Source organism: Centruroides sculpturatus, unplaced genomic scaffold, assembly GCF_000671375.1.
Source record: "Centruroides sculpturatus isolate CEXI.00-Female unplaced genomic scaffold, Cexi_2.0 scaffold275, whole genome shotgun sequence".
NCBI lineage: Eukaryota > Metazoa > Arthropoda > Arachnida > Scorpiones > Buthidae > Centruroides > Centruroides sculpturatus.
The window spans coordinates 78,218-92,292 of NW_019384477.1; the positions used below are offsets into that span (position 1 = coordinate 78,218).

At 25.1% G+C, this 14,075-nt stretch overlaps 1 protein-coding gene across 7 annotated transcripts in view; it reads left to right on the forward strand.

The window, feature by feature from the left end:
- The window catches only part of LOC111621354 (histamine H2 receptor-like), a 95,582-nt gene that overhangs the window by 16,085 nt on the left and 65,422 nt on the right, over positions 1-14,075 (forward strand). For 2 of the 7 annotated variants that reach the window (XR_002756057.1, XM_023363453.1), the window contains exons 1-2: positions 308-461; positions 537-635. The exons of 1 other annotated variant lie outside the window; for it this stretch is intronic. Coding sequence is in view for 1 of the 6 variants with exons in the window: in XM_023363453.1 (XP_023219221.1) it covers positions 612-635 (24 nt within the window). In the remaining 5 variants the exon portion in view is untranslated. Of the gene's footprint in view, positions 1-307; positions 462-536; positions 636-880; positions 921-1,620; positions 1,645-14,075 lie in introns of those variants that run through there. 4 more of the 7 variants (XR_002756056.1, XM_023363454.1, XM_023363455.1 and 1 more) reach the window with 3 other exon arrangements.

Genomic DNA, 14,075 nt, shown 5'->3' on the forward strand with positions numbered 1-14,075 from the left:
GGCGGATAAAACTCTAAAAATGTGACGTAATTCATAAATATTTTATTAATAAATTTAAAATGGTAAGGATATTTAACAATCATCTAAAAATCAACATGGCCGACTTGTATATTAGAAAACAATCTACACTTTTGTTTTAAATTACAGAAGTGAGTACGGACGGGAACGATTATATTTATATATAAAGTAACGAAGATGAAAGATATTAATTATATTAAATAATCGAATTATAAAAATTGAAAAATGATTTTAGTAGACGATGTCCACCAGGATCTCTGCAAGCATCCCACGTGACTAAGGCATCGACGAGGCAGGTAGAGAGTTCTGGAGCTGCCATGACGACGTCGCAAGTGCATAGCCTGTTGCCCGAAGGCAGATGCTAGAACTGTCACCGGGTCTTTCGGATAGGAGACATTGTCACGAGTGACTTTAGAGAAATGTCGTTCATCTAGTTCGTCCGGGTGAGTATTGCCGTCTCGAGTATCTTAGATAAACTGTCAGAGATTGATAATCATGATGTATCTTCTTCAACTTAGGCTAAGGATATTTATTATCTCGTTGTGTTGTGTGACGATGGACATTATTTATTAATTCTTATTCTTAAAACATTTATGAAGAAGTTTCTCGAGCAACTGGTGGGTTAAAAAACATTCTTTATGCAATTTTAAAACTATGTTTTGATCGATTTTTTTTATTATTATTATTATTATTCTCTCTCGCACCAAATTGCCTATTGCTTATTTGATAAATTTATTTTCTCCTTTTGCATTAAAAAATTTTATATATATATATATATATAGGCTATATATGAGAAAATTTTCTTTTTTTTTTTATTTTTTAAGTAGAAAATAAAAATAAAACGGATCTTAATTTATTTCAGATTAAATATTCTTTCTTTAACTCTTCGAATTATCTTCTTCGTAAGTAGATGAACGTAATTTTTTTTTGATTTAAAATTAATTAAGGTGTGTAAAAAGTGCAAATTATTGTATTAAAAAAAATTCTCTTCTCGAAAAAATACGATCCTTCGATTAATTACCTCTTAACGGAAGGAAGAATTTTATAATGAATTGTAATATTTTATGTTTAATAAAAAAAAAAAAATAAAAATCTTAAATACGTTCAATTCCGTTACATGAATATTAATGCAATTATATAAAATATAGGATGACTTTTTTTAATGCCAAATTTAATTATATATTTTTAATGTATTTATATTTTAATTAAATGCATAGTGCATTATTATATATTTTTAAAATAATTTTATTTATATCTTTATCTTACTATTTATAAGCGCATGAGCTTGCATTATTATTTACTTACTTAAATATGTCTACTTCAAAATGGCAAAAGTAAGAATAGAAGACTCAGATTAAATACCATATGTTTGAATAATGTATTTTCAGTAGGATTTTTTTTTTTTAAGTGTGTCATGAATATGCTGACTTCAGCTGGATTTTGATAACTTGAGAACTATTTTCGAAATCTATATCAGTATGGCACATTTAATAAATGATATTGGTGGAATTTACAGAAATACCCGTGCTAAATTTGTGTGCATGTGTTTATTAGGACCTTCGAGTGCTTAATCTCCATTTAAAGGATATAAATAGATTACAGATTTCAATCTTTAGTATCCTTTATGTAAGTGTTTTTTTAAGTTTTTTTTTCTATTTTTAACTGATAATAGATATGTTTTAAATATATACGTCATTAAAATATAATATGTATTCTCATCTATGCAAAATTTTATTTTTATACTTAATATATACTGTACTACGTAACACAGTGAATCTTGTGTTATGTAGTACAGTAGAATCTTGTGTTATGTAGTATAGTAGAATCTTGTGTTATGTAGTATAGTAGAATCTTGTGTTATATAGTATGTATTGTGTAATCTTATCATGTAACTCCAGGGCTATTGAGAAGAAGGAGTAAGGGATTTTTCCCCGCGCCATTAGAAATCTTATGGGTTTGTAATAGTCCCTACATCTCTAATTTAATGTTATTTTCGCTAAAAAAACAAAATCACCACGATTTTGTTTTGTTAATAAGGAAACATTCTACGTATTTTATTTGTTAAAAAACATAAAATGGCAAAAGGGGCTCGTAAAGGGTCAGAAGGCCCTTAATTGGAACCGCTTAACTCCATACAAGCTCTTGATAACCCTGCGGTATTTCTAAAATTTTGGATAAATTTCAGCAAGCTTTCTTGAGTTTGGAAACTTTCAATACTTTTTTTTCAATTAATTGGATAATTTAATTAGTTAAGTTGATCTTGTAACGGAAGCAATTATTGCCGCTTTCATGACGAGATCAATTTAAAACACTTCACTCTCCCCGTGTTTACGTTAAAACTAATTTCAAATATGGGATTTTTAAGGATCGAAATGATTGATATCATTAATAAATGGATGGACTGTTGCAACCACTTAAATTGATAGAAAGATGGCCAAGCTGTCTATAAATATGTCTGATCTGATTTCGAAGATGAAACGGGAATTGATGACCGGCTCGGGATGATACTAGTCGTTTTAAGAAGATGGGGACCGTGAAAGATGATCAGTAGAAGCTGGACGGAAAGATAGCCTCAGAAATTGAATTTATTAAAATTGAATTCAGGAAAAGAATCTGGATTATCCATATAGAAATCGAAAGTTACAGAGATAACTCTTGGATATTAACTGTATTTCATATACAGTTAATATTCAAGCTGATGCTGATTCCAATATGAAAGCTTTGATCGGAGATATGATTACTTTTTAATTGATGAAATCATCATTATAATATTTTTGCAATAAATATAGTGTTACTTGGTTACATTATCTATTGATAAATTGATTATGATAATATTAAACAGCCCGATAACACTTCTTGTTACTTATCCTTTGTTTCAGCTGTAGAGAGTGTTTAGTTGCTGTAAATATATATATTTTTTTATCGAGAAACTTTTAAAACAACTGATTTTTGGAAAAGTTTGAGAAAAAATGGTTTTCGATTCGTTTAATCCATATTTTTTTATAGGTAGTCTTATGTAAGATAAATCTGAAGATATTAGATTCTACTGTTACAACTGCTGTATTCCAGTAGTGAGGTAGATTTATTCGAAATTGCCTATGAATAGTTTCTTGTAATTCTCATATTCTTATGTCTTATATAACGATTTATTCTCCCGTTAAATGAGCAACTACAAATTTTATTTTGAACCCACGAAAGAATTTTTCCATATAAATTTTTCGAAAATCTTTGAATATTTTAATATTATCAAATTGGCATCTTGTGAAATTTTGATAAGTAACAACTCGTTTTCAAGTCTAATTTTTCAAGTAAATATATTTAGTAACGCGTATTTATATTCGTTAAAAATAATTTTTTAGGAAAAAAATTGTAATTTTAATAATCAACCTCGAAATATTTACAAATATTTTTTTCCTCACGACACATTTTCACATCAGAATCAATAATTTCAATTGGAAAATATACCAGAAATTCAATCCAATTTTCATTGATAGAGAAATCGTTTAGAGATGAATTTTCATTCAAGAATCATATTTTTAGAATGGATATAAATCATCTTTGAAATGCATATAAGCTTACATAATATACTGTAAATTGTTTTCATTGCGTATTTATATAAGTGGAAAATCAACGACAAGAGGACAAAGAGATCAAATTTCATTGTTTCGAATTGGAAAGATGATCAGTTAGGCCTATATCCCCTATTTATCTCATTGGATTCTATACTGTACAGTGTATTTATATCATTATTCTAATGATATACTGGAATCTCTTCAATCCCATGTTTTGTATTTTTGTTTAATTAATATTCTGTACATTTGAACTGTTGTATTCAACAATGAACAATTCCGATAATATTGAATTAGCCAGAAAATCCACGATTAAATTTAAAATGGAAAAGAAAAATAAGAAATTCATTTAAAATTTCAAAAAAAATCAATGTAAAAATAGACTGGATTAGAAAGAAATGCCGTATATTCCGAATTCGAGACAATACTTGGTGAATGATGAAACATGAAATACAATTACTTTCTCTTATCAAATGTAATTAAATTATTTGCGGTATAAATTTTAAAATATCGAATTTTCTAACTTAAAATAATATAACAAAATATGTTCGGATTAATTTCGAATTCTCTGGTTTCAATAAAAATTCAGAATATTTTTTTTTTTGCTTACAATGGATTAATCTAATAGAAAATAAGCAAAAGTTGATATTTTTATACTTAATTAATTAAAGTTTTCATTGTAATAAACAAAAAGAATTTCATAACACATTATCAATATTCATCCTAATCGTGTTCTTCGGTCTTCAGCTGTGTAACATGCAAAATTTACCAAATGCGACACTGAAATTTATCATACAGCATTTCGGATTTATGGTAAATTTCATCATTTCGAATGTGTATATTTACAAAGTCTTGTATGTTTTTTTTTTCCTTCGAGCCTTTACGCTGTATATATTTGAAGTTGGAAAACGTTCTTATACTCAAAAACTCTATAGTGATCTGGTAGAGAATTCAAGCTGTGTTTTAAAAAGAAAAGAAATGGTCGACCAATAACGTCTCCCCGTTCAAAGATTCAACAAAAATTGCTTTAACAGATCGTTGAATATTGCTGGATTCACCACTTTTGTCTCCAGATTTTGCATAAAGATTAAAAAATGGAACAATTTTGAGCATTTTTAACAGTAAAATTTTGAAAATATGATACAATAAAAAATTAGCAATTAATAATATAAACTTTCAAGTTAAACGAAAGAAATATTTTTGATAATTGCCAACTTTTCGTAATCTCTTTAGTAAATATAATAAAAGTAAAAATTATTTGAGTTTTATCCAATTTCGGAGTTAGAAAAAAGAAAAAATAGTTTGTTTACTGTTAAGTGTATTTTACAGTATAAATCAATACAAAACTTTTTTTCTAATTGACCTATATAATATAATGTTATATCCTAAAAATTAATTTAAAAAAAATATATATATAGACCTACAGAAAATTGAAAATTATTTTGAATTTTATAAACTAATTGCTTAAAATAATATTTTAGAAAATGTAATTATAAAAAAGCGAAATTTACTCTTATATAAAAGATGCTGATGATTTAAAGTTGATAAGAACCACACTGCAAAAAAACTTTAATCTATTTATTTACTGCTGCTTTAATAAATATATCTTAGGATTTTGAGAAATTGAATTTTACTTGACTGATGAGTAATAGGATTTTTTTTTTTTTAGATTTTAAATTGCAGATATCTCAGACTTATCATCAAAGACTAATCCCATATTTCTTCTTTTATTTAAAGATATTTTCTTGATTTTCGATAGAGGAATATCCAGAAATTTGCTTTTTTTATTTTTTGCTGACTACGAATATTGTTGAGATCTTTTATATCTATTTTGCTCAAATTAACACGAAGATTATATTTAAATCAAGTTTCAAACTTAATACCATTTGATTTATTACATAAGCTTTCACAGCTCAGATACTGAAATCATTTTCAAGTAGGTCTATAATTGAATAGATCGGGCTTATGATTTAATGGTGTAATTGTTGCTAAAGGGTATTACTTCTTCATTGATCCTATGAAGGATTAACATCAACATACTAAATACCACTAATATTTTACTAACGCCATTGTTTTTCATTTAAGAATAATTAATAAGATGAGTCAGTTCTTAAATTCATCATGTAAAGTTCATCTTTCTATACTTTCTACAGTATAAAAAGATCAAAAAAACAATAAAGAAATCAATGATTCCAATTGAAATATTGATAATGGTCATATTCAATTTAATTCTGATTTAAATAGAATTTAAAATCGTTTTGTTTTTAAATGTTAAACGCATTTAAAAATTCTTTATAAAAAAACAGGTAAAAGCTTTAAAATATTAATTAAAATTATGAAAATTTAATATATTAATAACGTTCATTAAAAATTTCGATCATCAATTATGCTGTAATTATGATGATTACACTGTTCTGTAACTTACGTACACGAAAAAGTTAAATCAGTAATTGTTATTTTGCGTGAGATTTTCGAGTATTTCATTGATTTAAAATCATATAATCTATATAAAATTAATAATCATAATATATAGATTTGAGAAACAATGAGGTTAGCTAACTTCTCTATACCTTAAAGAAATAATTAGTTAAAACTGAAAATAAAGATGAACTTTTTTTTAATATAAAATTTATTATCGACTACCACTTTAAGTCCAACGTAGATCTCTATTCAGGTCCTTAACTGTATATTTTGTTCAACGTTAAGGATCAGAATGTCTTCTACACACAGGGATCTTCAATATAGAACCCTATTCACGCCCTTAACAGCATGTAAAATTGTTTGTCAGAAATAAACTTTAATGCCGAAGAGAGTGTTAATTTCTGTTTTGAACAATTTGAGGATCGAATAAATTAAAGGCAAGATACTTAATTATTATAATTACTTGTCCATACTTGAAAATTCTTAAAAATTTTAAATATTAAAAGTAACTTCATTGTAATTAATTAAATAACTACAATAATTATTCCATCAGTGAAAGTTACGCTGGTTATTATTTATTATTATCAGATTGTTGAAAAAAATGAGGAAGAAAAATAAGTTAAGCTGTGTCAGGAAAGTAATATTCAAAAAATTTAGTGAAATCTATTGTACTTTTTTTTCCAAAAAAAGAATCTTTTATGGAATATTCTGTAGTTGAAATATGGTTTATCATTGAAATTAATGTTAATTTTAAAAAATTGTAAACAATATTTTAAAATGTTTCGATAGAATTAATGTTTACAAAATTCCATGTTTATTGAATAATTTTAGAATATTACAATTGTTTATCATAGAAATAATTAAAGCGATGTTGTCATATAATATAATTAATGTACTAAAATAATTATATGATCATTTATTAGCAAACAATTATTAATTAATTGAAATATTTTAATATTTAAATTTGAATAAATAGAAAGGTTAAAATACAGTATAAAAGAAAATTTTATAAAATACACCGGAAATTTATTTCTATAGAAATTTTCAATTTGGATAATAGAAATATATTACTCTGAAAAAAAATCTTATTAATTCCGATATATCAAAAGTGGAATAAATAAACATTAAACATTTATGAATTTAAATTTTATTAAAGAAAAACAAAATACAAAAATACAAATATAAATAATATTTAAATTAATCGTCATTGCAATAGAAGTTTCTTTTTTGTGTGTGTGAATCGAGAGAAAAATCCTTTCACACAATTGTATAATTAAGTAGAAATCTTACGTTTAGTTTCATATTTTTATTGTAGAGTATTTTGAAGTGTGGAACTCTTTTATTTTGTTTATTCGTTAATTTCACAATATTCGAATGAAATTAAAATTTTATCACATATTTAAAAATTAAACTCTGGAACGAAAACGTCTTAATTAATTAAACACATCACTAAAATTAAATATGAACACATTTTACATAGAACTTACCATTGAACAAGTAGATTAATCTAGTGGAACCACGATCATCAAGCCGATCGTGTTGAGTTTTCCTAATTTTCTTCACCTTCCTAACACTTAAATAGGGACCAGCTGCTCACTGAAAGTCCTCCCGGGAGGTATCTCCTCTTGGCAGATAGCCCATGTGTTGCATTGCTTAATCCCATCAATCCAGTCCAAATCTTTATATAGGAATCTAATTGTACCTACTATGATTTCTGTGTAAAATAATTCGAGAATAGTTAATCTTAAAATAATATTTTAGAAAATGTAATTATAAAAAAGCGAAATTTACTCTTATATAAAAGATGCTGATGATTTAAAGTTGATAAGAACCACACTGCAAAAAAACTTTAATCTATTTATTTACTGCTGCTTTAATAAATATATCTTAGGATTTTGAGAAATTGAATTTTACTTGACTGATGAGTAATAGGATTTTTTTTTTTTTAGATTTTAAATTGCAGATATCTCAGACTTATCATCAAAGACTAATCCCATATTTCTTCTTTTATTTAAAGATATTTTCTTGATTTTCGATAGAGGAATATCCAGAAATTTGCTTTTTTTATTTTTTGCTGACTACGAATATTGTTGAGATCTTTTATATCTATTTTGCTCAAATTAACACGAAGATTATATTTAAATCAAGTTTCAAACTTAATACCATTTGATTTATTACATAAGCTTTCACAGCTCAGATACTGAAATCATTTTCAAGTAGGTCTATAATTGAATAGATCGGGCTTATGATTTAATGGTGTAATTGTTGCTAAAGGGTATTACTTCTTCATTGATCCTATGAAGGATTAACATCAACATACTAAATACCACTAATATTTTACTAACGCCATTGTTTTTCATTTAAGAATAATTAATAAGATGAGTCAGTTCTTAAATTCATCATGTAAAGTTCATCTTTCTATACTTTCTACAGTATAAAAAGATCAAAAAAACAATAAAGAAATCAATGATTCCAATTGAAATATTGATAATGGTCATATTCAATTTAATTCTGATTTAAATAGAATTTAAAATCGTTTTGTTTTTAAATGTTAAACGCATTTAAAAATTCTTTATCCAATTTTCATTGATAGAGAAATCGTTTAGAGATGAATTTTCATTCAAGAATCATATTTTTAGAATGGATATAAATCATCTTTGAAATGCATATAAGCTTACATAATATACTGTAAATTGTTTTCATTGCGTATTTATATAAGTGGAAAATCAACGACAAGAGGACAAAGAGATCAAATTTCATTGTTTCGAATTGGAAAGATGATCAGTTAGGCCTATATCCCCTATTTATCTCATTGGATTCTATACTGTACAGTGTATTTATATCATTATTCTAATGATATACTGGAATCTCTTCAATCCCATGTTTTGTATTTTTGTTTAATTAATATTCTGTACATTTGAACTGTTGTATTCAACAATGAACAATTCCGATAATATTGAATTAGCCAGAAAATCCACGATTAAATTTAAAATGGAAAAGAAAAATAAGAAATTCATTTAAAATTTCAAAAAAAATCAATGTAAAAATAGACTGGATTAGAAAGAAATGCCGTATATTCCGAATTCGAGACAATACTTGGTGAATGATGAAACATGAAATACAATTACTTTCTCTTATCAAATGTAATTAAATTATTTGCGGTATAAATTTTAAAATATCGAATTTTCTAACTTAAAATAATATAACAAAATATGTTCGGATTAATTTCGAATTCTCTGGTTTCAATAAAAATTCAGAATATTTTTTTTTTTGCTTACAATGGATTAATCTAATAGAAAATAAGCAAAAGTTGATATTTTTATACTTAATTAATTAAAGTTTTCATTGTAATAAACAAAAAGAATTTCATAACACATTATCAATATTCATCCTAATCGTGTTCTTCGGTCTTCAGCTGTGTAACATGCAAAATTTACCAAATGCGACACTGAAATTTATCATACAGCATTTCGGATTTATGGTAAATTTCATCATTTCGAATGTGTATATTTACAAAGTCTTGTATGTTTTTTTTTTTCCTTCGAGCCTTTACGCTGTATATATTTGAAGTTGGAAAACGTTCTTATACTCAAAAACTCTATAGTGATCTGGTAGAGAATTCAAGCTGTGTTTTAAAAAGAAAAGAAATGGTCGACCAATAACGTCTCCCCGTTCAAAGATTCAACAAAAATTGCTTTAACAGATCGTTGAATATTGCTGGATTCACCACTTTTGTCTCCAGATTTTGCATAAAGATTAAAAAATGGAACAATTTTGAGCATTTTTAACAGTAAAATTTTGAAAATATGATACAATAAAAAATTAGCAATTAATAATATAAACTTTCAAGTTAAACGAAAGAAATATTTTTGATAATTGCCAACTTTTCGTAATCTCTTTAGTAAATATAATAAAAGTAAAAATTATTTGAGTTTTATCCAATTTCGGAGTTAGAAAAAAGAAAAAATAGTTTGTTTACTGTTAAGTGTATTTTACAGTATAAATCAATACAAAACTTTTTTTCTAATTGACCTATATAATATAATGTTATATCCTAAAAATTAATTTAAAAAAAATATATATATAGACCTACAGAAAATTGAAAATTATTTTGAATTTTATAAACTAATTGCTTAAAATAATATTTTAGAAAATGTAATTATAAAAAAGCGAAATTTACTCTTATATAAAAGATGCTGATGATTTAAAGTTGATAAGAACCACACTGCAAAAAAACTTTAATCTATTTATTTACTGCTGCTTTAATAAATATATCTTAGGATTTTGAGAAATTGAATTTTACTTGACTGATGAGTAATAGGATTTTTTNTTGAATATTTAAACTTAAAATTTATAAATATATATCTGTATCGTGGTAATTGATTCCTTAGGTTTGGTTGAGTTAAACTAGTGCAAATAAACATTGTTTTTACTAAATTTTAATGTCAAGACCAAGTACTGCTTTGTCTGCAATGTTCATTATAAATTCTGTATCCTCTAGCAATAATCTGGAGGCTGTCAAGTTCATAACGAAGAATGTAAAATTAGTTGAAGACTTTTATGTCCTCGACTAATCTTCATTGTTTCGATAAGGAATCTTATAAAGTTTGTTGATTGTTTTTACAAGAAAGAAAATTTTTTTAAAATAATTTTCTAGTTGAAAATATAATAATAATAGCTAAAAGTTTAATTTTTTTTAAAAACATGTTCATTTAAAATATTAAAAGAAAAATCTTAAAAATTAACTTCAAAATAGTTATAATTTTAATGTCTATCCGTATTAGTGTAAGGCATTAGTAAAACTTTGACAGATATCAAAAAACCTGTGGAGTTTTAGATCTGAACTGTCGGCGTGAACTTATCGATAGTATTTCTGTCGTTTGACTGAAACATCAGTTTTACTAGTGTGAACGCAGCATGAACATGACATGTTGCAACTGTCAGTTGAACTGATGAATGGGATTCATCAGTTTCAATGGAAGATTCAGTTAGATTGATGTATCGTATTCGCTAGTGTGAATGTCGTAACGTATCCAACTATCAATTACACTGTCAGATTAGTTAGAGAAACACCTCTAGGGATATATATATATATTAATTTGTAATTAATATTTAAAAATATTTAAGAAATTTTAGTTTTCTGTTTTTATAACTATATTTTTAAATACTTTATGGAATTTATATAGATCAGCTCCAAATATATCCTGTAATATCATTGAGTCAATTTGTTCGTTGTAAAAGTTAAGAAGTGTAAATTGCTAAAGTTTTATGATTAAGGATCATTTTCTAATAATTGACTATTAAAAAAATTAATTTAAATTCTATGAAGCAACAGAATAATTTATATTCAAAGACGTTTCAAAGTCACAAGAAATCGTTTGATTTTGGGTTGGGCAACATACACACCCTTCAGCTGTCATTCTTGATGTCATTAGTTGGGTGCTTCAACACTTTCCTCTCTTATCATGGAGAACAGATGAATAATTTGGTTTGTATTGCACATTAATATCAAAGTGAAGAGAAGTTCATAAATTTAAGATTACAGGATACTATCCTTAACAGGAGTCTTCAATTTCCTTAATTAATTCAATCAGGTTAAAATATTCAGAGAAAAAACAATTATCTTTGGGCGTTTTAAGTTTCAAATTACGAAAAAATAAGAGACTTCAAGCATATAGATATTGTACTTTATAAAATTTTTAATTATTTATTGTTGTTAGTAATTTTAATATAGGCAACTTTAATAAAGAATAAATTGAAAATTTCATGGCGGATTTTTATTTTATTTATATTTTTTTATTTTGTTACTATATTTATCTGACATTTAATTGTAAATGTCAGCAGACATTATATCTGTCAATATAATTATAATTAAAAATTTATCATTTAAATTAAACACTTTTTAATTATCGACTTTTTTTTAAAAAACATTAAAGCATCCATTTTGTATATCGCACCAAATTGCCTATTGCTTANTTTAATAATAAAGACAGAAATATATTTTTCTTAGTTAATTTCTTATATTTTTAATATAATTATCTGATGATAAAACTGAAAAATGAAATTATTAGATGCATATTCATGTAAGATAATTTATTTGAGATTGAAATTAGAATTTAAAAGACAGAAAAATCATTAATATTTAAATAAAAATCAATGTTTAATAAATTCAGTTTAGATTTACGTGAAATGTTTTCACTGAAAATGTCATGTTCCTTTAATTTATATGTCAAAAATAATTGTTACTTTAATGTACTAATTAAAATGTTTAATAAAACAGAGACTTTTTATATATTTATTTTTAGTAATAAATTTATTTAACATTAATCATTCTGTATATTATTTAAATAGTTTTGAGTGCTTTATCTATCCATAAAAATCATGTTTATTACATTGATGCAAAGTAAACCTTTATTCAAAATCCATTAAAAAAAACTTGCAAATGAATAGTTAAAATGAATGCATTTTACATCAAGGCTGAATGCATTATTTATTTGTTTATTTATTTTAACTGCGACAGATCATTTCCATACGTATTATGTTTATTATTAATGTTAAATAGATTTATATTTAGATTTTGTATCCGTGTAGAAATTACGAATTCTCATTTCAAATCTAAATCTACTTTTATCTTACAAATGAAATAATATAAATATTAATATTTTAGTTTATTTACAAGATGTTTACGTAGAAATTTAGATGGACGTAATTATATATTTTTGTTTGTATTTTAAAAATAATCGATAGGTAAAAATGGAATCGTGCTTATGATTAAAGAATTCTGTTTTCTCCAAATTTTCTTATAAATCCATTTTTATAAAAGTTGGATTTAAATCATGGTTCCATTCTTCATATTGATACGAAAATCTTTCTAAATCTTTTTACAGTGGAAAACTCTCTCCCTCTTTCTCTTTCTCTCTCTCTCTCTCTCTCTCTCTCTCTTTTCCCCTTCGTATAAGAACTGTTCGATTCATTTCTGTCAACTTGTACTTCACACAGTCTATTTATAGAACAGCCATCTTAATACGAAGTGGAATTAAGCAACTTGAAGATTGCTAAAATCGCGATGGCATTATGCCTGCTTTCAATCTTTGATTTTAACTTATTCGGTAGTTACGATATAGTAAAAACCTGTCCAAAACGGAACCCGAATAAATGGGAAATCTGCCAAAGCGAAAAAAATATTCGGAACGGAGCGATTTTCTATATTAAAAAAGAAACCTGTTCAAAGCGGAAATCTGTCAAACCGGAAAAAAAAATATTCGATAACTTGCGATTCCGGTTTACACAGGTTTATACTGTATTTAAAATTTTATTTTATTTTATTTATTTTTTTTCCAAATTTTATTCGGGTATCTGCGTTAAAAATCGTTTTACACGTGTCTAAACATTGGATTTGTTTATACAAACAAATCTTTTTTTACAGTAAAATCTGTGTAAATTTATACCGAATATTTTTCCGTCCGTCTTGAACAGGTTAATTACTTTTTATAATAGTGTTTTTCTAGCTGTGGTGTATCATTTATATAATAACAATAATTTAAAAATGTATTATTATTATTATTATTATTAAAATAAAATAAAGGTTCCTTTTTATAATATAAATTTTGTGTATTTGCTTGAGTGCATTATATAACTATCCAAGTGAAAATATCTTAAATAACATGAAATATTTGTTTTATTTTCAATACGGTATTGTAACTAACCTTTTAGATCTATCCTGTCTGTGACTTAAAAATTCATTAATAAATTTTTATTATTATTACTTAAATTTTAAAGGGAAAATATACGAATTAATTAAATAAAATTGAAAGAATTGTTCCGAAATATTATAATTTTATTTTAAATATAATTAAAGTCAAATATTTTTACTTGACATTTATTCCCTTATTTAATATTTAACGATTTTTTTTTCTTATATTAATAATTTCTCGGAGCTATTTTACTGATATATTCTTACGAAAAATATTATATAATTTAATTAAATTATAGCATTCAATTCAAATAATCGTAAAGATAATAATAAGTTTATATTCTATAGAATTATTACGTTAAAAATATTTTATA